This window comes from Callithrix jacchus, chromosome X (genome assembly GCF_049354715.1).
Source record: "Callithrix jacchus isolate 240 chromosome X, calJac240_pri, whole genome shotgun sequence".
Lineage (NCBI taxonomy): Eukaryota > Metazoa > Chordata > Mammalia > Primates > Cebidae > Callithrix > Callithrix jacchus.
This window is the reverse complement of record NC_133524.1, coordinates 65,664,447-65,689,311: the sequence shown is the minus strand read 5'-3', so window position 1 is coordinate 65,689,311 and position 24,865 is coordinate 65,664,447. Positions and strand designations below refer to the sequence as shown.

Sequence of the window (24,865 nt, the reverse complement as noted above, 5' to 3'; positions counted from 1 at the left end):
ATGCAAAACAACTGAAATCATAACAAACAGCCTCTCAGACCATAGTGCAATCAAGTTAGAACTCAGAATTCAGAAACCGACCCAGAATCGCACAGCTTCATGGAAACTGAACAACTGGCTCTTGAATGTTGACTGGGTAAACAACGAAATGAAGGCAGAAATAAAGAAGTTCTTCGAAACCAATGAGAATGAAGACACAACGCGCCAGAACCTCTGGGACACATTTAAAGCAGTCTCTAGAGGAAAGTATATAGCAATAAGTGCCCATATGAGGAGAATGGAGAGATCCAAAATTGACACCCTATCGTCAAAATTGAAAGAGCTAGAGGAGCAAGATCAAAAAAACTCAAAACCCAGCAGAAGACAAGAAATTACTAAGATCAGAGCTGAGCTGAAGGAGATTGAGACACGAAAAACCCTTCAAAAAATCAATAAATCCAAGAGCTGGTTTTTTTAAAAGATCAACAAAATAGACAGACCACTAGCCAGATTGATTAAAAAAGAGAGAGAGAACAACCAAATAGATGCAATAAAAAATGATAAAGGGGAAATCACCACAGATTCCACAGAAATTCAAACCATCATCAGAGAATATTACAAACAACTCTATGCACATAAACTAGTAAACCTGGAAGAAATGGATAAATTCCTGGACTCCTGTGTCCTCCCAAGCCTAAACCAGGAGGAAGCTGAAACTATGAATAGACCAATAACAAGGTCTGAAATTGAGGCAGCAATTAAGAGCCTACATCACAAAAAAAGCCCAGGTCCAGATGGGTTCACAGCCGAATTCTACCAGACACACAAGGAGGAGCTGGTACCATTCCTTCTAAAACTATTTCAAACAATCCAAAAAGAGGGAATCCTTCCCAAATCATTTTATGAGACCAACATCATCCTGATACCAAAACCCGGCAGAGACCCAACGTGAAAAGAAAACTTCAGGCCAATATCCATGATGAACATAGATGCAAAAATCTTCAATAAAATATTGGCAAGCCGATTGCAACAGCAAATCAAAAAACTTATTCATCATGATCAAGTAGGATTCATCCCAGGGATGCAAGGCTGGTTCAACATACGCAAGTCTATCAACATAATTCACCACATAAACAGAACCAAAAACAAAAACCACATGATTATCTCAATTGACGCAGAGAAGGCATTTGACAAAATTCAACAGCCCTTTATGCTAAAAACCCTCAATAAACTCGGTATCGATGGAACGTATCTCAAAGTAATAAAAGCTATTTATGACAAACCAACAGCCAATATCATACTGAATGGGCAAAAACTGGAAGCATTCCCTTTGAAATCTGGCACTAGACAAGGATGCCCTCTCTCACCACTCCTATTCAATATAGTACTGGAAGTTCTAGCCAGAGCAATCAGGCAAGAAAAAGAAATAAAGGGTATTCAAATAGGAAAGGTGGATGCCAAATTGTCTCTATTTGCAGACGACATGATAGTATACCTAGAAGACCCCATCGCCTCAGCCCAAAAACTCCTGAAACTGATAAACAACTTCAGCAAAGTCTCAGGATATAAAATCAATGTGCAAAAATCACAAGCATTCGTCTACACCAATAACAGACTTAAAGAAAGCCAAATCAAGAGCGAACTGCCATTCGCAATTGCTACAAAAAGAATAAAATACCTTGGAATACAACTCACAAGGAACGTAAGGGACCTCTTCAAGGAGAACTACAAACCACTGCTCAATGAAATCAGAGAGGACACAAACAGATGGAGAAACATTCCATGTTCATGGTTAGGAAGAATTAATATCGTGAAAATGGCTATACTGCCCAAAGTAATTTACAGAATCAATGCTATCCCCATCAAGCTACCATTGACTTTCTTCACAGAACTGGAAAAAACCACCATGAACTTCATATGGAACCAAAAGAGAGCCCGCATAGCCAAGTCAATTCTAAGCAAAAAGAACACAGCGGGGGCATCACACTACCAGATTTCAAACTATACTACAAGGCTACAGTAATCAAAACAGCATGGTACTGGTACCAAAACAGAGATATAGACCAATGGAACAAAACAGAGGCACCGGAGGCAACACAACATATCTACAACCATACAATCTTTGATAAACCTGACAAAAACAAGCAATGGGGCAAGGATTCCATGTTTAACAAATGGTGTTGGGAAAACTGGCTAGCCATGTGCAGAAAGCAGAAACTGGACCCCTTCCTGACACCTTACACTAAAATTAACTCCAGATGGATTAAAGACTTAAACATAAGACCTGGCACCATAAAAACCCTAGAAGGAAATCTAGGCAAAACTATCCAGGACATAGGAGTAGGCAAGGACTTCATGAACAAAACACCAAAAGCATTGGCAACAAAAGCCAAAATAGACAAATGGGACCTAATCAAACTCCACAGCTTCTGCACGGCAAAAGAAACAGTCACTAGAGTGGATCGGCAACCAACAGAATGGGAAAAAATTTTCGCAGTCTACCCATCTGACAAAGGGCTGATATCCAGAATTTACAAAGAACTCAAGCAGATTTACAGGAAAAATCAAACAAGCCCATTCAAAAGTGGGCAAAGGATATGAACAGATACTTTACGAAAGAAGACATATATGAGGCCAACAATCATATGAAAAAATGCTCATCGTCACTGGTCATCAGAGAGATGCAAATCAAAACCACATTGAGATACCATCTCACGCCAGTTAGAATGGCGATCATTAAAAAATCTGGAGACAACAGATGCTGGAGAGGATGTGGAGAAAAAGGAACACTTTTACACTGTTGGTGGGAGTGTAAATTAGTTCAACCATTGTGGAAGACAGTGTGGCGATTCCTCAAGGCCTTAGAAATAGAAATTCCATTTGACCCAGCAATCCCATTACTGGGTATATATCCAAAAGACTATAAATCGTTCTACTCTAAGGACACATGTACACGAATGTTCATTGCAGCACTGTTTACAATAGCAAAGACCTGGAATCAACCCAAATGCCCATTGATAATAGACTGGATTGGAAAAATGTGGCACATATACACCATGGAATATTATGCAGCAATCAGAAATGATGAGTTTGTGTCGTTTGTAGGGACGTGGATGAATCTGGAAAACATCATCCTCAGCAAACTGACACAAGAACAGAAAATGAAACACCGCATATTCTCACTCATAGGTGGGTGATGAAAAATGAGAACACATGGACACAGAAAGGGGAGTACTAAACACTGGGGTCTATTGGGGGGGAAGGGGAGGGCCAGTGGGAGGGGGAGGTGGGGAGGGATAGCCTGGGGAGAAATGCCAAATGTGGGTGAAGGGGAGAAGAAAAGCAAAGCACACTGCCATGTGTGTACCTACGCAACTGTCTTGCATGCTCTGCTCATGTACCCCAAAACCTATAATCCAATAAAAAATTAAAAAAAAAAAAAAGATGGAGTTACTCTGATTCGAATGCCTCTGACATTATTATTAAATGAGTTCCATACTTTATTCAGATTTCCTTAGTTTTAACATGATGTCCTTTTTATGTTCCGAGATGTTATTCAGCACATCATGTCTCCTTAGGTTCCCCTTGACTGTGACAGATGACACGATATCTTTTTATCTATACATATTTCCATGTGTATTTCTACAATACAAGAACTCTGTAGGGGAGGAAAAATAATTTTCTCTCTAAACTTCATAGTTCTTAATTAAGATGGACCCCTGTAAAAAACTGATTAATGAGAAAAGTAAATGGAAGTTTATTGACATGTGTATCACATCTATACATAAGAGATCCCAAGAGAAATGAGTAAATTTCAAAGAGGTGGCTATGAATTCTGGCTTAAATATTATCATACACTGAAACAAAGAAACCAGGGTGCAGGCAAGGCCAGTTATGGTGAGATACCCAGGAAAAGCACAGTAAAAAGGCTAAGATTTGTTATGCATAGTTAAGTTAATGACTTCTCCTTTGATGAGTATCTAGTGATTTAGTCATCCTTCTTTTCCTGGAGCAAAGACAGGGAGAGATCCTGAAAAATGGAAATTTCCTTTACAAAAGGATAACTCTATGATGTTTTCAGACCTTCTAGGTCTACAGTTTCTGAAAATAATAAACTCGAAATAATCCTATATCAAAGAGGCATATTTTATTGTGGCATATTCTGGTCTCCTATTGAGGCAGGAGAATAGGGCCTGGAAGCAGGGAACCTAAAGGCTTCCTAGAACTAAATCAAACAGAAACACTTCAGCTATGACAGTAAATATCCTCTTCATTTACATAGGGTATACATTGAGTAAATAACTTGGTAACTTTACTTCATCCTCTTCATTTACATAGGTGTAACCAAATAAATAACTTTATAACTTCATTTTAACCTCTTCGTTTACATAGAGAATATACCAAGTAACCAAATGGAAACCTCTAGAAGGTATTTAAACCCCAGAAAATTCTGTAACGGGGCCCTTGAGCAGCTTGCTCCATAGACTTCCACCCTGTGGAGTGTGCTTTCATTTTCAATACATCTCTGCTTTCTTTGCTACATTCTTTCCTTGCTTTGTGTGTTTTGTCTAATTCTTTGTTCAAAATGCCAAGAACCTGGACAGGACACCCCCAACCAGTAACACTACAACTCTGTCAAAAATAAATAAGCCGGGCACAGTGGCTCATGCCTGTCTTCCCAGCACTTTGTGAGGCTGAAGCAGATGGATCATCTGAGGTCATGAGTTTAAGACCAGCCTAGCCAACATGGTGAAACCCCCGTCTCTACTAAAAATACAAAAATTAACCAGGTCACGCACCTGTAGTCTCAGCTACTCAGGGGGCTGAGGCGGGAGAATTACTTGAACCCGGGAAGCAGAGGTTGCAGTGAGCCAAGATCGTGCCAGTGTACTCCAGCCTAGGGGACAGAGTGAGATTCTATCTCTAAATAAATAAATACACAAACAAAATATCTTCATTACCTTAACAAATTAAATAATAAATCTTTACTATCATCGAGTTACTGTTTAAATTTCCCCAATTGCCTCAATTTTTTTTAACAGTTTGTTCAAGTGAAAATCCAAAATCCAAAAGTGGTCCATATAGTGTGATTGATAGTGGTCCATTCAGTATGATTGATTGATACCTTTTAAGTTCCTTTCTTTTTTTTTTTCTTTTTCTTTTTGTTTTGTTTTGTTTTGTTTTGAGACAGTATCTCACTCTGTTGCCCAAACTGGAGTTCAGTGGCAAGAACTCAGGTTGCTGCAAACTCCATTTCCTGGGCTCAAGCAATCCTTCCTCCTCAGCCTCCCAAGTAGCTGGTACTACAGGGCATGCCTCATCATGCCTGGCTAATCTTTGTAGTTTTGTAGAGATGGGGGTCTGCCTTGTTTCCCAGGCTAGTCTGAAACTCCTGGAATCAAGCCATCTGCCTGCCTCAGCCTCCCAAAGTACTAGTATTACAGGCAAAACCCATGGCACCCTACCTTAAACTCCTTTTTATCTGTAAATTCTTTGTCTTTTTTTTTCCTGCTCTCCATTTTTTTATTGAAGAATTTGTCCTCAGAGATTTCCACAGTCTGTATTTTGATGATTGTGCTCCTATGATGTTGTTTAACACATTCCTTTGCATCCTTCATTTCCTGAAAACTGGTAGTAAATTCTAGAGTCTTAAATAGATTCAGATTTGAACATAATGTTCTATTATTTCTCTTTCTGTGATGTTAGTAGCCAATGATGATCATTGCCCAAAGCCATTATTTTATTAGGAAGTTGCAAAATTATGATGCTCTAATTCTATCATCCTTTTTTATTTTGTTAGCTGGAATATTTCTTTCTTTAATGTTTTTTCTTTTTAGGAGGCAGGGTCTCTTTCTGTCACCCAAGCTGGAGTGCAGGTATGCAAACACAGCTCAGCTCATCACAGCCTTGACTTCCCAGGCTTCAGCGATCCTTGTGGCTCAACCTCCCAGTGGCTGGGACCACAGGTGCCTGCCATCATACTGGGCTAAGTTTTGTTCTTTTTGTAGAGATGGGGGTTTCGCCATGTTGTCCAGGCTGATCTCAAATTTCTGAGCTCAAGCCACCCTTCCCTCCTCAGCCTCCCATGGTGCTGGGATTAAGGCATGAACCACTGCACCCAGCCTATCTTTTACATTTTCTTTCTTTTTCAGGGTTTCACTTCCAGTTGCCCAGCATGCTGGAGTGCAGTGTCGAACTGTCTTCTCACTATAACCTCTACCTCTAGGGCTCAAGCGATCCTCCTACCTCAGCCTGCTGAGTAACTGAGACTAGGCACACACCACCATGCTCGGCTAATTTTTGTATTTTAGTAGAGATGGAGTTTCACCAAGTTGGCCAGGCTGGTCTTGAACTCCTGGCCTCAAGTGATCCATCTAGGGCTCTCACAGTGCTTGGATTACATGCGTGAGCCACTGTGCCTGGCCTACATTTTCTTCTTCAGACGTGGAATCACCATTTCTCCAATGAACTCTGGTTCCTGTACACTGTTTATTGAGTGGATCATAGCTTTTAGGCCATTTTAGTGGTCACAGTTCAGAAATATATGCATATATATGTATGCAGATAGATAAAGATATTGCTACACATAGATACACATAAGATATATAGATATGGTTATATATATGTATATGTAGACATAGATATTTTTAAGAGAAAATACATCACATTTTAACACAGATATTTCCAAATCAAGTGAGTTTTTAGGGCTGGGTACTAGTGGCTCATGCCTATAATCCCAGCGCTTTGGGAGACGTCAGCAGGAGGATGACACTAGACCAGGATTTTAAAACCAACGGTGGCTGGGCGTGGCGGTTCACGCCTGTAATTCCAACACTTTGGGAGGCTGAAGCAGGCAGATGGCCTGAGGTCAGGAGTTTGAGACCAGCCTGGCCAACGTGGTGAAGCTCCATTTCCATTAAAAACAAAAATTAGCCAGGTGTGGTGGTGCGCACCTGTAATCCCAGCTACTCAGGAGGCTGAGGCAGGAGAATCTCTTGAACCCGGGAGGTGGAGGTTGCAGTGAGCTGAGATCGCACTATCACACTCCAGCCTTGGCTACAAGAGCAAAACTCTGTCTCAAAAATAAATAAATAAAACCAGCCTGGGCAATAATAGTGAGACCTCATCTCTAAAAATTATATAATAAAATAAAAAACAAGTTTTTAACTGAGTTAATTTTATAATTGTACCTTTTTTTACACTGAAAAGCTGGGGGTTCCCAACATCATTAACATAATTATATATTTTCTTTATCCTATTGTTATACTATGAGTTTTGATACTGTTACTAACAATATTATTATAAGATGTGGGTGACAGGGGGATGGAGGCAGCAAATCACCTTGCCGTGTATGTACCTATGCAACAATCCTGCATGATCTGCACATGTACCCCAGAACCTAAAGTACAATAAAAAATGAAAAAAAAATAAAGAAAAATAAAATAAAATTATACAATCTTTTTAATCTCACAACTTTTTAAAATAAAAATTTGATATTCCTAATTAAAAAAACTAAGACTTACATTGTTCATTATTTTACAAATTTATGCCTTTAGGAATTTATGGTTAAATTATTATATTTCGGCCAGGCGCAATGACTCACACCTGTAATCCAAGCACTTTGGGAGACCGAGGCAGGCAGATCATCTGAGGTCAGTAGTTCGAGACCAATCCGGCCAGCATGGTGAAAGCCCCGTCTCTACTAAAAAAATACAAAAATTCCTGGGCATGGTGGCGCGTGTTTGTAATCCCAGCTACTTGGTAGGCTGAGGCAAGAGAATCTCTGGAATCCAGGAGGTGGAGATTGCAGTGAGCTGAGATCATGCCATTGCACTCCAGTCTGGGTGACAGAGCCAGACTTTGTCTTAAAAAAAAAAGAAAAATTACTATATTTCAAATTTACTTAAAATAATCCCCTTTTGTGGGTTATGCTACCAATATGATGCACAGGTTCATTTGCTTTTGACTTTTTTGATGTTTTAAAATTTTACATTATTTAAAAATTAATGTTTACATGATCCCAAAGTCAAATCTACCAAACAATATGTACTCAGAGAAGGGTAGTTTCTGTCCTCGTCTTCTCCATCCTATTATCTTTCTTTCCCTTCTCATATAGGTAACTATATAGCTAACCTTTTTCTGTTTGTATTTTCATCAATATCTACAGAGAATATATTCATGTTCTCTTCCTTTCTTCAAACAATAGCACACTATGCACACTTTCCTCCACTTTTCTTCCTCTTCTCCTTCTCCTTCTCCTTCTCCTTCTCCTTCTTCTTCTTCTTTTTTTGGTAGAGATGGGGACATCCTGATAATCACTATGTTGCCTAGGCTGCCTCAGCCTCCTGAAGTAACTGGGACTATAGGCACACACCAGGGCACCCAGTTATTACCCATCCTGCTTCTTTTTTTCACTTAAAAATATATCCTTTAAAGTAGCATATAAAGATATTCCATATTATTTTCATCTGGTTTCATTGTTGCTCGGTAATTCACTATTTGGATATTTCATCATTCATTCGTCTTGTGGCACACGAATAGTTATTTTCGTTGTTTCCAGTCTTTGACTATTACCCTTAATGCTTTGACACCTGCCTTATGCATACATTTTTTCATACTTTTTAGTGTGTCTTCGTGATAGATTCTTTTCCCTAATTACTACTGAATTTTAAGGCACTATAACAAAAGTTTTTCCCACTCCTAGGTTATAGAGGAATTCATTCATATTTTCTTTTACTTGCTGTGTCACCTTTTAGTTGCCAGTTCTCTGATAAAAACAAGCTTGGATTTTTATTTATTTGAACATTGAGAGAGTTATTTTATGGTATGTGCTTGATAATCATAATATCCATTTTTTTTGCATGTGGATCTGTTTCTGTTTCTTTTGGCTATTGTTTCTAAAGATACTTTTCTTATTTTGTTGTATGCATGTTTTTCTTTGATTACGTGGTATAATATATTTGTAAAACTAAGTGGAGGCAGCTGGGCGTGGTGGCTCACACCTGTAATCCCAATACTTTGGAAGGCTGAGACAGGCAGATCAGTTGAGGTCAGGTGTTTGAGACCAGACTGGCCAACACAGTGAAACCCCGTCTCTACCAAAAAATACAAAAATTAGCTGGATGTAGTGGCGGGCACCTGTAGTCCCAGCGACTTGAGAGGCTGAGGTGGGAAAATCGCTTGAGCCTGGGAAGTGAAGGTTGCAGTACTCTGAGATCATGCCATTGCACTCCAGCCTGGGTGACAGAGTGAGACTTCATCTCAAAAAAAAAAAAAAAAAAAGGCTGGGCACGGTGGCTCACGCCTGTAATCCCAGCACTTTGGAAGGCCAAGAAGGGTGGATCCCAAGGTCAAGCGGTCGAGACCATCCTGGTCAACATGGTGAAACCCCGTCTCTACTAAAAATACAAAAAATTAGCTAGGCATGGTGGTTCATGCTTGTAATCCCAGCTACTCAGGAGGCTGAGGCAGGAGAATTGCCTGAACCCAGGAGGCAGAGGTTGCGGTGAGCCGAGATCGCGCCATTGCACTCCAGCCTGGGTAACAAGAGTGAAACTCCGTCTCAAAAACACACACACACACACACACACACACACACACACACACACAAAAGATGATCATAATCTAGATACTAATGTGCAACTATTTTTAGCTAATATTGTTCATTTACACCCTTGGATGTATTTTCATAATCATTCTCTTTCACATGTGCATAATTTCCCATTGCATGGATGTATATCATTTGTATAACGATTCCTATAGTAATGGTCATTTGAAGGGATTCCAGTTTTCACCACTAAAAAAATGCTTAGCTGATATATTTGTTTATCTCTTTGCATGCTTCTGTGGAGAAATCTAAAGCACAAATTCTTAAGTAGACCCGATGGATCAAAGAGTACACGTATTTAACATTATGGTAGATATTGCCAAATTGCCTTCAAAAATGTGCATACCAGTTTACATCCCCAAAATCTATGAGAACTCCTGTTTCCTTTTGTCAACATCAATTTTTAGCAAACTTTTAAAGCTTGTCCAATGTGATGAAAATGGTATCTCAGCACAGAAGCAGGCTAGCACAATACTTGAGTGAGGGTCTCACAGCTGGGTGTGATGGTTCATGCTTGTAATTCCAATAGTTTGGGAGCACGAGACTGGAGGATCACTTGAGGCCAGGAGTTCACGACCAGCCTGGGCAACATAGCGAACCCCATCTCTACCAAAAAATGGAAAAACCAAGTAGTTGAGTGTGGTGGTTTGCACCTGTAGTCCCAGCTACTTGTGAGGCTAAGGCAGAAGGGCTGCTTAAGGCTGCAATGTGCCATGATTGCACTGCTGCTCTCCAGCCTGGATAACAGAACAGGACCCTGTCTCTAAAAAAAAATTTTTTTTTTGGCCAGGCGTGGTGGCTCATGCCTGTAATCCAAGCACTTTGGAGGCCAAGGTGGGCAGATCACCTGAGGTCAGGAGTTCAAGACCAGCCTGACCAACATGGTGAAACCCCGATTTTGTAAAAAATAAAAAAAAAAAAAATTTTAAAGAGTGAGGGTGAGGTTCTCGGGCCTCAGCAGCTTTGGACAAGTTGCTTCACCTTTCTAAGCCCCAGTTTTCTCATCTGGACATTGGGAATGACATAATAGTACCTACTTCAAAGGGTAGTGGTTGTAAAGATTAAGCACTTGCCTTGGACATAGTAAATGTTGATGTTCGTGTTTCGATTACCATTCAGTATTATTAACTTAACATTCAAAATTGTTCTTCTTAAGCTAAACAGGTAGAGTAACTTAGTGGTCTGATCAAGCTTTCTGAAGGCTGAAATGTGAATTCACCCACAATTACTCTTAGTAAGTTTCTGAAACCAGTTTCCTTCCTGTGGTAATGTTGGTTTAACCACGTGAGAGAGAAAGCATGATTGGCATGTGTCGGGGCCTTGCCAGAGCATTGCCACCACACTGTTGCATTCTTTTGACAACTATCTCAGTATCCATTGCCTTGTGTGGTGTGTCCATTTATAAAATTACTAGCATGAAAATTATTGTAAGTCTGTGAGAAAAATTAATATTGTGGAAAAAAATTAATGTTGCCCTTAGAATCCTTTCTTAAAATGCTTTATTTTGTATCTGTTTGGTTCTGCTCTAAGTACAGATGTACACTGTTGGAAATAGATGTTGGAAATAGATGCTCAATGCCGCAAAGAAAAATTAGCACTGAGACAAAGGATCTTTCAGCAATGCAATTTTTACTTCCTGGAGTTCAGGAAGGGTACTCTCACTAGCCATCTCGCCACGAGAGTACAATGAACAAAGGGAAACACACAAATTTATTTCTTATGCATTTGGGGTCATCTTTACTGCTGTGTGTGATCTCCGTTGGCTGGAGCCAGATCTCACAATTTAAACTAAAACTCAATTGGCTAACAACTTAAAACTTCTAAACAGGTAAAAGCAATGGAGAGCTGGAACATGCCTGTGAGCACCTCCAGCACAGATATTTTGGTTAAAGTATAAGGGCAAAGAATGTACTACGTGCCTGTAAGCATGGCATGTCTAACAGCTACATAGGATAGGGCTTAACAAAGTTATTAATTAGCATACTTATTTTTTAACGAGAAAGGAAATTTAAAAAGAAATTTTTCTACTTCCCACACACATCCATTTACAGTCATGACAAATTATGACTTTTGCCTATTGCTTGTTTTGTTGTTGAAAGGGAAAGATAATTAGATATTGGAAAGAATTTTGTATTTCAGCTTATGTCATTTTACTTTAAAAGAAAGTAAAAGAACTTTGTGGGGCTCAATTGCCTGAAAGCTTCTTCATGTTTTCCAAACCTCAGGGCCAGAAACTTGTTGAAAATATTTGAGTTGTATATTTTTCTCAAGTTATCATTCTGCTAAAGAGTATGCAATGTGCTCTGTGATGCTGGTGAAAATGACCACATATAAAATGTTACGCAAGTCAGATGTGGTGGCTCACGCCTGTAATCCCAGCACTTGGGATTGGTGGATCACTTGAAGTCAGGAGTTAGAGACCAGCCTGGCCAACATGGTGAAACCCCATTTCTGCTAAAAATACAAAAATTTACCAGGCATGGCAGTGGTCACCTGTAATCCCAGCTACTAGGGAGGCTGAGGCAGGAGAATTGCCTGAACCTGGGAGGTGGAGGTTGCAGTGAGCCTAGATTGCGCCACTGCACTCCAGCCTGGGTGACAGAGCGAGACTCCATTTCCAAAAGAAAAAAAATGGTAGGCAAATTCCACAGTTAATCATGTTTATTTAATTATTAGCTTTGAGTCAGATGCAAAATGAACTGAAGTAGTACGGAAGCCAGAAAACCTAATGTTGCCAAAATGAGGAATAGAAATTTTCACTCATGTTATTAAAAACCATTGTTGTAGGAGGACTGTCATATGCTGATCAGTTTTTGACCAGTTTTTAGTAGATAAAACCTCACACTGAGCAGAGTGTGGTGGCATGCTCCTGTAGTCCTAGCCATTTTAGTGGCTGAGGTGGGAGGGAACCGTTTGAACCCAGGAGTTTGAGGCTAGGCTGGACAACACAGCAAGACCCTGTCTCAAAAAAATCCCCCCAAAACCGTATCAGTGCATAAGACTGGATGCCTATATTATGGACATCCTCCATCAGAATCACCTGTTGTACTTATAAAAAATTTAGATTTCCCAAGGCCTTACCTAAGACCCCACTTCCCCAGCCACATCAGTTTCTGTTTCTTTTTTTTTACTTTTGGGCCTCAGTTCATATTGTCTGGCCTCAGCTCACACCTCAATCCATATCATACTAACAGAATCTCTGAGAGAGGGGTCCACGGAAATCTAAATTTTCAATAAGTCCCCTAGGTGATTCTCATACAAACCAAAGTGCAAGAATCATTAGCAGAACATTATAATTTAGTTTCCATGATTCAGCAGGCACCTCTAGGGGCTGCTGGGAAATTTCTGACCCCTCAGTAGAACGTATTATCTTCTAAGATGCTATAAAATGGAGTATCCCAGCAGGCTGTGCTGGGATGCTGGACATTAATATCTTCCTGGGAGCTAAAAAGTAATACAACTGTGCCTTTATTGCTCTTACAAAGCCTTTTAGAATTGAAATAGACCTTGTTTGAATTTTTTTTTTTGAAATGAGGCTTACTAGGAATCAATGCCCAAGGAAAAAATGCCCAGGTTGTTCCCAATAGATAGCTTTGATATGGTGCTGCTGGTGTGAAAATGTGATGAAAATGGTGAATTCTACAGATAAAGAATTTTGGTGGATATTGAATCACATTGATTCAAATAGATTATATTTTTAAAGCTGTACATTGGTGGCTTTTTTTTTTTTTACCAAGCAATTCCATAAAGAGAAATTTGAAGGGAGAGGGTAAATGGGGAGCTGGAGGTACAGAGAATTATAAAAGAGGATTTTTCCTTTCTTTGACCATTTGCAACTTCTCACTCCTAAAAGTTGTAAAATCTTGGCTTAGGTTGAGGAAAAAAACTAAGCCAAGTTCAGTCAAAGCACAGGATGGACCAGAGCCAAGCCTGGAGCTGGGAATGGTGCCAACAGTAGTAAAGGATTTAGACCAGGCTAGGACTAGGGGTTCGGCTAGCAGTGTTGTTGGGCTGAGGGGCAGTTATCCACTTTGTCTTATGTCTTATGCTGTGCAGGTCTGGAAATTCTAGAAAGCTGAGCATATGTAGCTTGGGAGCCAGTTCTGTCAGCTAGCTCTTCAGAGAAGTTCAACGTAAAGCCTCTGTTAATATTCAGCCTGAGATAATTTCAAATCATTTGCTGAAGTTACAGCAAGTGACCCAGAACTATTTTTTCCATATTATAGTTCCAAGTACATTCAGTCACATAAGCAGGAGAGAATGAAGATTAGATGCTGATGAGTTAGACTGAAAGGCACTGTAGTGCAATGGCACAACATGACTTTGAATTCAGACCTGGATTTGAATCTCTAGGACATCATTTATTCTCTCGGTGACCTTGGCCAAGTAGCTTAACTTCTCTGAGGTTCGGTTGCCTCATCTGTAAAATGTAAGTGACAATAGCACCTTCCTCAATGAGTTGCCATGGGAAGTAAATGAAATCATTCATGTAAAGTGCCTGGCATAGGAGAAATCATCAGCAACTTGTGGTGTCCCCTCTCTCTCCTCCTGTCACCTCTATTTTACCTCCAGGTTTTCTTCTTGTTATTGGATACAAACCAGTAACTTCCTTTACCAGGAATTTCCTCTACCACCTTTGTTGCTTGAAGAAAAACATTTCTTTTCAAAATGAGAGGCTTTCATTAAAGAAAAGGAAAAAACAGTTAAAAATTTTTTTTTCTCTACCTCCTTGTGAAGGAAGGATTATAACATTTCAGGACAAAGACCTTTAGGATCCTTTATAAGAAGCATAGGGTTTATAAAATATTACTTTATATCTTTAGGATCAAACTTTTTTTTCAGACACAGGTTCTCCCTATGTTGCCCAGATTGGAGAGCAGTGGCTATTCACATACGTGAGCATAGCTCACTGCAGACCCAAACTCCTGGGCTCAAGGAATCCTCCTGCCTCAAGCTCCTGGCGAGGAGGACTCCAGGCGAGTGCCACCACACCCACCAGGATAAAACTCTTTTTAAAACACATTTAATAAATTATTGAAGTCTAAACATTCATTTGGAAAATTGCCTTTTCTTTCCAGCCTCCCAGACCAGTTTTCGTATCTTTTTTTTTTTTGAGACAGAGTCTCGCTCTGTTGCCCAAGCTAGAGTGCAGTGGTGTGATCTCAACTCACTGCAACCTCCACCTCCTGGGCTCAAATGATTCTTATGTCTCAGCCTCACGAGTAGCTGGGATTACTGGCACACACCACCATGCCCAACTAATTTTTGTATTTTTAGTAGAGACAGTGTTTCTCCATGTTGGCCAGGCTGGTCTCAAACTCCTGGCCTCAAGTGATCTGCCTGCCTTTGCATCCCAAAATGCTGGGATAACGGACGTGAGTGACTGGGCCCCTCCTAAAATGGGATTTCTTTTGCTTCCTTGTAAAATAGTGGCAAACCCTGCTTACAAATGCATGTGTATGTGTATTCCTTTTATTGTCACAGACTCAAATTACATCTAACTAGTGGAGTTTGTCAAACTCTACTAGCTACATGAGACTAGGCAATTATTGAAATTCTCTGAGTCTACCATCCCTCACATATAAAGTGAGGATAATGATACTGTAGCAGCTGTCTTTACACTGGGGTAAGCCTAGCCCTGAAGGTATGTCTTAGTCCATTTGGACTGCTATAACAGAAGTATTATAGACTGGGAGGCTTATAAACAACAGAAATTATGGCTGTGCACGGTGGCTTTGGGGGGCCAAGAGGGCAGATCACCTGAGGTCGGAAGTTCGAGACCAGCCTGACCAATACTGAGAAACCCTGTATCTACTAAAAATACAAAAATTAGCTGGGCGTGGTGGCGTGTGCCTATAGTCCCAGCTACTCGGGAGGGTGAAGCAGGAGACTCACCTGAACTCAGGAGGCGGAGGTTACAGAGAGCCGAGATCCCACCATTGCACTCCAGCCTGGGCAACAAGAGTGAAACTCAGTCAAAAACAAAACAAAACAAAAACCCAGAAATTTATTTCTTACAGTTTTGGAGGCTAAGAAGTTCTATTACTGATAGTGGGTTTTGACTGCAACTTGTCTAGGTTATTGGCATTTTGAGCAAAGAATTGGACAAAACATACAGCAAAGCAAGGAAAGAATGAAGCAACAAAAGCAGGGATTTACTGAAAATGAAAGCACACTCCACAGTGTGGAAGCAGGCTGAGCAAGTGTTTCAAGCACCCCCATACAGAATCTTCTGGTGTCCCAATACCCCCTAGACTTTTCCCATTGGCTATTTCATGTCCACTCCGTGTAAATGAAGTGGTGGCCTGCAATCAGTCTGATTGATTGTAGAAAGCAACCAATCAGAGGCTGAAGTGATGTTACACAGAGTGGTATTGGTGACATATCATCTGATCCCATTGAGATAAAAGTTCTCAGCAAACTTGTGTGAACCAAAACTGATAGAATGACTGATGTTCCACAAGTGATAAAGAGACCCCTGGCATCAGACACTTAAGGAGGACTTTGCTTCTACATTTACACTCCTATGCTTTCAGCAACCAATCAGAGGTTCTTTCAATTTTCCATCTGCCCCTCAGAAAAGGAGGCATTTGCAAAGGGAGTAGCCTGTGGTCCTTTTGTTACTTAGGCATGGAAAGTTGGGATCTTCCTTTCAGTTTAGTTACAGGAAGTAAGTATGAAATGGCCTTAGGTTCCCTGCCTCCAGACCCTATTCTCCTGCTTCAGTCCCACATCAAGGCATATTGCAGATGAGTGTCTGCTGAAGGCCTGCTTCCTGCTTTGTAGACTGCTGTCTTATCTCTGTCCTCACATGGTGGAAGGGACAAGGGAGCTCTCTAGTGCCTCTTTTACAAGTCCACTCATCCGGCTCATGAAGGCTCCACCCTCATGACCTAACCAAGTCTCAGTGCCCCACCTCTTAATACCGTCATCTAGAGAGTTAGATTTCAACATATAAACTTTGGGTGAATACAAATACTCAGTCCATCTCAAGGTACATGGAAACTGTCCAAGGGCTTTGAGGTCACGAGGTAGCCGAAAGGGAACCAATTTCCAAATACACAATTTTCTTTAGTACTTTTTCTAAAAATCATTTGCCTGAGACCTTACCTCCAGTTTTCCTTTCCTATCTCCCTTGCTCAATAACTCAAAGGAAAGCATACCTTTCAAAGGTCAAGAACCTTACTATGGTGCTTTGGCCCAGAACATAAAAACCCTTGGGGCTAAACATAGAAAAAATTTAAAATATTGGTATCCAGGAATCTTCTTTAACTGAATGCCCTGAAACCTACCCCTTTCTCATCCATCTTACTAAGAGATGCAGTTCCAATAAATTTTGAGTCTCACTCTAATGCCCAGGAACTCTGTCTCAAAAAAAAAAAAAAAAAAGATGTCAACTTAAAAATGAAGGAGTACATAGCTCCCCAAAATTCTTTTAAGGGTTATGTGAACAAAATTTAAAGACTCTCAGCCACGTAGGGTTGCTGTGAGGATTAGGGAGAAATTCTGCAAAGCATTTAAGATAGTGCTTGATGAATGCAAGTATTATCTGAGGAACTGAGTTCTTTTTTTGAGACAGACTTGCTCTGTCACCCAGGCTAGAGTGCAGTGGCACAATCTTGGCTCACTGCAACCTCTGCCTTCTGGGTTCAAGCAATTCTCCTGCCTCAGCCTCCTGAGTATCTGGCATTACAGGTGCATGCCACCACACTGGCTAATTTTTGTATTTTTAGTAGAGATAGGGTTTTGCCATGTTGGCCAGACTGGTCTTGAACTCCTGACCTTAGGTGATCCGCCTGCCTTGGCCTCCCAAAGTGCTGGGTTTACAAGTGTGAGCCACCATACCCTGAGTGAGTTCTAATTTTACCCTGTTTCTTCTTCTGTATTTGGTCTAGGGAATTTGTTTTTTCTGTGCTTTAGTTTCACTGTCTAGATAAAGGATAACACAGATGACTGAAAAATACTTTGAGTATAGAAACTTAGATGAGTATGATTGAATCTAACACCAATAATGTCAAAAGCAGCTGGACAAGGTGGCTTGCACCTGTAATCCCAGCACTTTGGGAGGCTGCAGTGGGTGGATCCCTCTAGCCCAGAAGTTCAAGGCCAGCCCTTTGAACTTTTGTACAAAATCCCCTCTGTACAAAAAAAAAATAGCCAGGCGTGGTTGTCTGTGCCTGGAGTCCCAGCTACTTAGGAGGAGGCTGAGGTGGGAGGATCACCTTAGTCCAGGGAGGTCGAGGCTGCAGGGAGCCATGACTGAGGTATTGATTGCACGTTAGCCTGGGTGAGACCCTTTCTCAAACAAAAAATAAATAAAAAATTTTAAAATGGCAATGGCAATTTTTATAGTGATGAAAATATATGTATAGGCTCTATAAATAAAAGTATATAGCAGCTGTTCAAAAATGCTTGTTAAATGAGTGAATGGATGCTAAAAGGAAACTTACTAGAGTGAAAGACCATATACTTATTGAATAGGCACCTTCTTTTAGTACCTGCTGTTTTCAACCCATGGTGCATTTAAAACTTATTTTGGACAGTTTCCTATAAATTTACCTTAAAGATAAAAAGAGTAAGAAACAAAACTTCTCCCTGAGATGTGGCTACTTATTTATTTTCAGAGGGTGTTTTCTCATTGGACTCTGCCATTCTGCTATATAGTGTAGTGGTCAAGAGCGCTACCTCTATCTAGAACCAGCCGTGCTAGGCTCAAGTTCAAGTGCTGCTACTTAACTAGCTATGTGTCCCTGGTCAAGTCACTTAAACTCTCTTTGACCCAGTCTCTCCATCTTTAAATGGGTATAATAATAAGACCAGCCTCATAGGGTTGTTTGGAAGATTAGTGAGGTGGGCGATAGGTTGTGTGGGTAATGCTTCCTCCTTCACAGATGTCCCTGTTCTGATCCCCGAAACCTGTGACTATGTTATTTTACGTGGCAAAAGGAAATTTTCAGATGTGATAAAGTTAAGGATGATATGATGGGGGAGATTATCCTGTGACCCAGTGTAATCATGGGGGTCCTTAAGGGGAGGCCTGAGTCACAGTGATGCAGCATGAGAAAAACTTGACTGGCCAGTGCTAGGGGCTGTGAGCCAAAGAATGTGAGCAGCTTGAGCCAGAAAAGGTAAGGAAACAGATTCTACCCCTAGAGTATCTTCTAACATCTTGATTTGATCCCAGTGAGGCCCATTTCTGATTTCTGCCTTCTGGAGCTGTAGATTGTAACTTTATGTTGATTCAGGCCACCAAGTTTGTGGTAATTTGTCACAGCAGCAACAGGACACTAAGTCAGGTGGGTTAGCCACTATTAATAATGTTTACAGTCCCCTTTAGCTCTGGCTTTCTTCACAGTGCAATCTAAAAGACTTCTGCAAAATTAAAGGGATTTCTTCGTCCACGCACACACTATTTTTTAGTTTTTTGAGCCTCTAGCCACCCTTAGTCTCAAGGCTGTTGCCTTCAAGGCAAGCTGCAAGACAATTTATAACATCCTCTTCTTAGACTTTCCACTTACACATGGAAAATCAAATGCATTCATCATCGGCATATGCCACAAAAGCCATGCTGTGAGGTCCTATTCAGGAAAAAATTAACTCTGAATTATGGCCTCCCTTTCTTTGGCAGGGGGCTCTGAGCTTCACAGAGACCCTAGAGTAGGAGTCTACCCTTCAGGTCTAAGGCCCACGGGAATTAGAGCGTTTGGCGCAGGAGACATGGGAAAGGAAAACGGAAAAGAAGGTGATAGGTCCGAAGGAGCCTGGAAAGGGGGGAAAGCAAAAGAATACACAATCCAGCCGAATCATGGGACAAGACAGATGGCCTCCTGCAATCTAGTCTTGCGGGTTCTTGCTGTAGTTTCGGAAACTTCCCCGCAGAGTCCAGCGCCGCGCACCTGCCCCTGGCGGCCGGGCCCTGCTCTCGAGCCTGCGGCAGGCCGGGAATGCTGTTCTGGGAGAGCAGCCGCCCAGGCGGGTGGTGGGGAGACTGCAGGGAGGAGTCTTGGGGAGTGCAAACGGAAAGACTACATCTCCCAGGCCGCCACGCTTTCCAGCTGGAGTCCTAGGGCGCTGACTGCTCCCCAGTTTCCGTAGGGAAACGCTGGGCCACCGCGGCTATTGTGCGTCGCGCTCTTGCCCTCCTCTTCCCGCTGCGGTGTCAATGGAGCCAGGCTACGGTTAATTGCCGCAAGGCTTAACCCTTCCGGTGCCTAACAGGACGGCCAGCAGGCTTCTTTGCACCAGGAAGAAGTCTTAGCAGCCGGCGGGCCCTGGTCACGAAACCTTAGGGTACAAGGAAGACAGTTGAAGAAGGAGCCTGAGCGCTCCTGTTTGGTCCTCGGGCTTCACTGGGGCGGGGCGCAGGCGTTGGCTTTAAGAAGGGGGAGGGGACAGTGCAATCCGGGTTGCCCGCGGAGTTCGGCTAAGGAAGTCTTCCGCTTGCTTGGGAGCGAGGACACTGTAGCCAGGAGAGGCTGCTCCCAGCTGCAGCTCTCACCCTCGCCTACGCCCTGGGCGGGAGGGCCCAAGTGTCACGTTTGCAATTGCTCAGGAAGGATCCGGCCCGTCTCCGGAGGCAAGTCGGGCTGCGGTTTCTGCCGCCTATCTGGGGAGGCGATGCCTAGGGGGCATGCTGCTTGCTAGGCAGCATCCTGCCGGGATCCGACTGCGATAGTTAGCTCTCTCTGGCTCTGAAGCCACCGCCGGGGTGCCTGTTCTCTGTCCGGACCAGCCAGCGCTCCCCAGGAATCTCATTGAAACAGGTACCTGTCCTCCAAAGGGACAGAGGCTGTAAGCTTCCTTAAGCGGGTCGGGCGCTCAGTCCGTTCCCTCTACTTCCTCTACTGTGCCATTGATGCTCCCGGTCTTTGTGTCTTCCCTCTAACCCCCTACTCCCGGCCATCAGAACCATGGGGCATCCCCCATTGGAGTTCAGCGACTGCTACCTGGACAGCCCTGATTTCCGAGAGAGGCTCAAGTGTTATGAGCAGGAACTGGAGAGGACCAACAAATTCATCAAAGACGTGATCAAAGACGGCAACGCACTTATCAGCGCTATGAGAAGTAAGTGCAAAGCTTCGATGAGCTGTTTCTCTGAGCTGGTGGCTCTGGCCTTTAAGCTTTTCCACACCACCAGGGGAAGGGAGGTTGCAGGGTGACTCCCAGCCCAGATCTCTGAGGCAAATGGGATTCCCACACTTGGGGAGTGGAGATGGTAGAAGTGGAAAGTGGTGGATACAACGAGAACTTTGGGCCTTTCTCTTTAGTGGCTTTGACCTTATAAGACATGATAGGTAGCTGTGCCAGGGACCCTTTTGTTCAGCAATTACCCTTACTTGGCAGATGTTTGTTCCTAAGGGACAATCTGCTGTATTTTTAGATATATTCAACACGCCTGTCTGGGGCAAAGTGATATCTAAGCTGACCAAGGAACTACCACAGCACCTCCTAAACAATTGGAGATTAAGGTCAGCTGCTTGAATATTTTGTCCTGGTCTCTGTTTGCTACAGATAAGTGTGGGGGACAGTAAAAAATCCCCCATGGCAAGTTATTTTTTAAGGAAAACACCTTTGCCCCAGTGAATTATTTTCTTGATCACACTGAGCTATGGTTAGGTCAAGGTCAATCTAAGTTCAGGATTATTGGATGGCTTCACATGCCACTGAATTCTGCTTGAGTGTGGAACAAAGAGCTGCCTACTTACTCCCTGGCACAAGGGGCTCAGCCCCCAGAGAGTAAAACAGGGATAAGGTTGGAGGCTGCTGGGCTGAAGGAACTTCACCTAGCTTGGCTTTTCCAGTGGTCACAGCTGACTCAGCTACGGGAAGCTCTTTTCTTCCCCCATTGTGTGTGGAGGTTTTCTTTCTGCCGGTTGGCAGGAGGCTTGGAGTAAAAAAGAATAATAAACAACCCCAATGAGAGTGCAAGCAAGCCAACCCTTTATGCCAAAGCCTATACCCGGAAGAATGGAGGGTAATGATTGGGTGGAGTGAGAATTAATTTTTTCTCTTGGCTGAAAGATGACTGTGAAAAATAAAGTCAGAGTCATTGACAAGTATGTCTTATACGGTTATAACTTTGTTTTGAGTGGATTTATCACCAAATACAGAGTTTAGGACCAATATGGCAACCTTCTTAGGTGGATGCAGTGAACCAAGAGCAGGGACAAAGAAAGGTTTGAACGTGGTAGTGCAAGGCCGGGTATGGTGTCTCACACCTATAATCCCAGCACTTTGGGAGGCCGAGGCGGGTGGATCACCTGAAGTCAGGAGTTTGAAACTAGCCTGGCCAACATGGTGAAACCCTGTCTCTACTAAAAATACAAGAAAAATTAGCTGGGCATGATGGCAGGTACCTGTAATTCAAGCTACTCGGGAGGCTGAGGCAGAAGAATTGCTTGAACCTGGGTGGCAGAGGTTGCAGTGAGCCAGGATCGCACCACTGCACTCCAGCCCGGGTGACAGAGCATCTCAGAAGAAAAAAAAGAGAAAAAGTGCCGTGGTAACTGCTGCCAGCTGGTAGTTCTTGTGTAGCCCTTCTGATTTGCCCCTCGGAGTCTGTGCTTTTCCTGCATATGTTCTCTGCTCACTTTTGGTCAGAATATGTACACTGTCGAAGTTCCTGCAGCTCATTCGATTGCGTTTGATTATTTAATGGTTTGTTTTACTGTGGCCTGACCAAGAGAAAACTCCTGGTATAATCTGAAATGCTGATCCTTAAGAGGTTAAGGATATGCGAGTTGTGCTACATAAATAGAAAGGTGAAAGGAAAAGGAGGAATGTTTCAGCTTTGTTTTGTTTTGTTTTGTTTACACATTACAGTAAACTGCTTGGTGCTGTATCCACAGTAAAACGAATCTTATCACAAGCCCTAGGAACAGAATGGCTTTGTGAAGTGGATGCTAACTGAAAGTGTGCTAAAAATCACCAGCTAGTGCATATCAGAGAGATTAAGATTAGTAAGAAAAAAAAGCAGTTCAATAAAACATGGTTGAAGGACAAAAGGTTCATAAGCTAGGGGCAAGTAAGGGTTTTTATTCTTTTCTTTTTTTTAAAATTTTTGTTTTTTGACATTACGTCTCTCTCTGTCACCCAGGCTGTGGTGCAGTGGCGTGATCTCAGCTCACTGCAGACTGGATCTCCCGGGTTCAAGTGATTCTCCTGCCTCATCCTCCCTAGTAGCAGGCACTACAGGTGTGCTCCACTGTGCCTGGCTAATTTTTGCATTTTTCGTAGAGATGGGGTTTCACCACATTGGCCAGGGTGGTCTCGAACTCCTGACCTCAGGTAATTCAACCCCCTCGGCCTCCCAAAGTGCTGCGATTACAGGCGAGAGCCACTTCGCCTGGCGTCTTTCCTCCTTTTCTAAGACTCAAAGTGGTAAGAGTCAACAATTAAGCGGACAACAATTAAGCCAGGCCTGGTAATTTTTGTATTTTTAGTAGAGATGGGTTTCACCATGTTGGCCAGGCTGGTACTGAACTCATGGCCAAAATTTTGCATATGAGCAAAAGATCCAAGAGATATTCTAGATCAGGGGCTCCTTGAAATTTGTGGTAGTTTTCTGTTTCTGAGTATACACAAAAAGCTAAAAATAGGACAGGTAGAAGATAAAACTCAGCAGCTAACCCATTCTCCGTTTCTTTCCATTCAGTTGCTGGATTCTTAAAGTCTGATTAGTTAGAGGCAAAGGTGGGATGTTTCCCACTGTCTTGACCACAGTGATGTTTATACTCCCACTCTGCTTCCTCACAGTGTCCAGCAGAGCGACTTTCTGAAAGTAGGTAGGGTGGAAGCAAAACAAAGTTATGCTCTCAGTTTATGTGGAGAGAAAGAAACACTGGAATCGGAGTTAGAAGACCAGGATTACATTCTTGGCTTTCAACAACTTGGGATGTAACACAAATCACTTTTTTTTTTTTTCTGAGACAGAGTCTTATTTTGTCACCCTGGCTGGAATGCAGTGGCATGATCTTGGCTCACTGCAGTCTTCGCCCTTTGGGTTCAAGTGATCCTCATGTCTTAGCCTCCTGAGTAGCTGGGACTACAAGCACACACCACCAGGCCTGGATAGTTTTTGTATTTTTGGTAGAGACAGAGTTCATCATGTTGGCCAGGCTGATAGCAAACTCATGGCCTCAAGTGATCAGCCCATTTCGGCCTGCCAAAGTGTTGGGATTCCAGGTGTGAGCCACCGCACATGGTCCCACAAATCACTTTTCATTTTTCTTGTTTTAGAGACAAAGTCTTACTTTGTTGCCCAGGCTGGAGTATAGTGGCACAATCAGAGCTCACTTTCACCTCAAATTCCTGGGCTCAAATGATCCTCCCATCTCATTCTGCCCAGTATCTGGACTACAAGTACACGCCACTATGCCTGGGTAATGTTAAATTTTTTTTAGAAACTGGGCTCACTATCTTGCCCAGTCTGATCTGGAATTCCTGGGCTCAAGCAAGCCTCTCACCTCAGCCTTTCAAAGTGTTGGGATTATAGGGGTGAGCCACTACACCCAACCAAATCACTTTTTTTTTTTTGAGACGGAGTTTCGCTCTTGTTACCCAGGCTGGAGTGCAATGGCACGATCTCGGCTCACCACAACCTCCGCCTCCTGGGTTCAGGCAATTCTCCTGCCTCAGCCTCCTGGGTAGCTGGGATTACAGGCATGCGCCACCATGCCCAGCTGATTTTTTGTATCTTTAGTAGAGATGGGGTTTCACCATTTTGACCAGGATGGTCTCAATCTCTTGACCTCGTGATCCACCTGCCTCGGCCTCCCAAAGTGCTGGGATTACTGGCGTGAGCCACCGCGCCCGGCCACTTTTTTTTTTTTTTTTTTTGAGATAGACTCTTGTTCTTTTGCCCAAGCTGGAGTGTAGTGCTGTGATCTCAGCTTACTGCCACCTCCACCTGCTGGGTTCAAGCAATCTTGTGTGTCAGCCTCCTGAGTAGCTGGGATTACAGGCACCCACCATGATGCCTGGCTAATTTTTTTGTATTTTTTGAGTAGAGACAGGGTTTTGTCTTGTTGTCCAGGGTGGTCTCGAACTCCTGAGCTCAGGCAATTCTCCCCACTTGGCCTTAGCATGAGCCACCGTGCCTGGCCCCAAATAACTTTTACTTCATCTGTAAAATGGGGGTAATTATACCTCCCTCCCAAGATTGTTGTGAGGCTCAAAGGAATTAATGGATTATAAAAATGCTCTGTATATGGAAATGGCTAAACAAAGTTGTGAATAATACATCTTCAGATTATTAATGTATCTGTTGGTGAATGTGCC

General features: G+C 42.5%; 1 protein-coding gene across 10 annotated transcripts in view; it reads left to right on the top strand.

Moving 5' to 3' along the window:
* Positions 1–19,989: 19,989 nt before the first annotated feature.
* OPHN1 (oligophrenin 1) overlaps positions 19,990–24,865 on the top strand; it is a 426,354-nt gene continuing 421,478 nt past the window's right edge. For 5 of the 10 annotated variants that reach the window (XM_078363585.1, XM_078363584.1, XM_078363579.1 and 2 more), the window contains exons 1-2: positions 19,990–20,349; positions 20,493–20,650. In XM_078363585.1, coding sequence (XP_078219711.1) covers positions 20,497–20,650 — 154 coding nt within the window. In that variant the 5' untranslated portion in view covers positions 19,990–20,349; positions 20,493–20,496. Of the gene's footprint in view, positions 20,651–24,865 lie in introns of all 10 variants that reach the window. The other 5 variants (XM_078363586.1, XM_078363583.1, XM_078363580.1 and 2 more) reach the window with 1 other exon arrangement.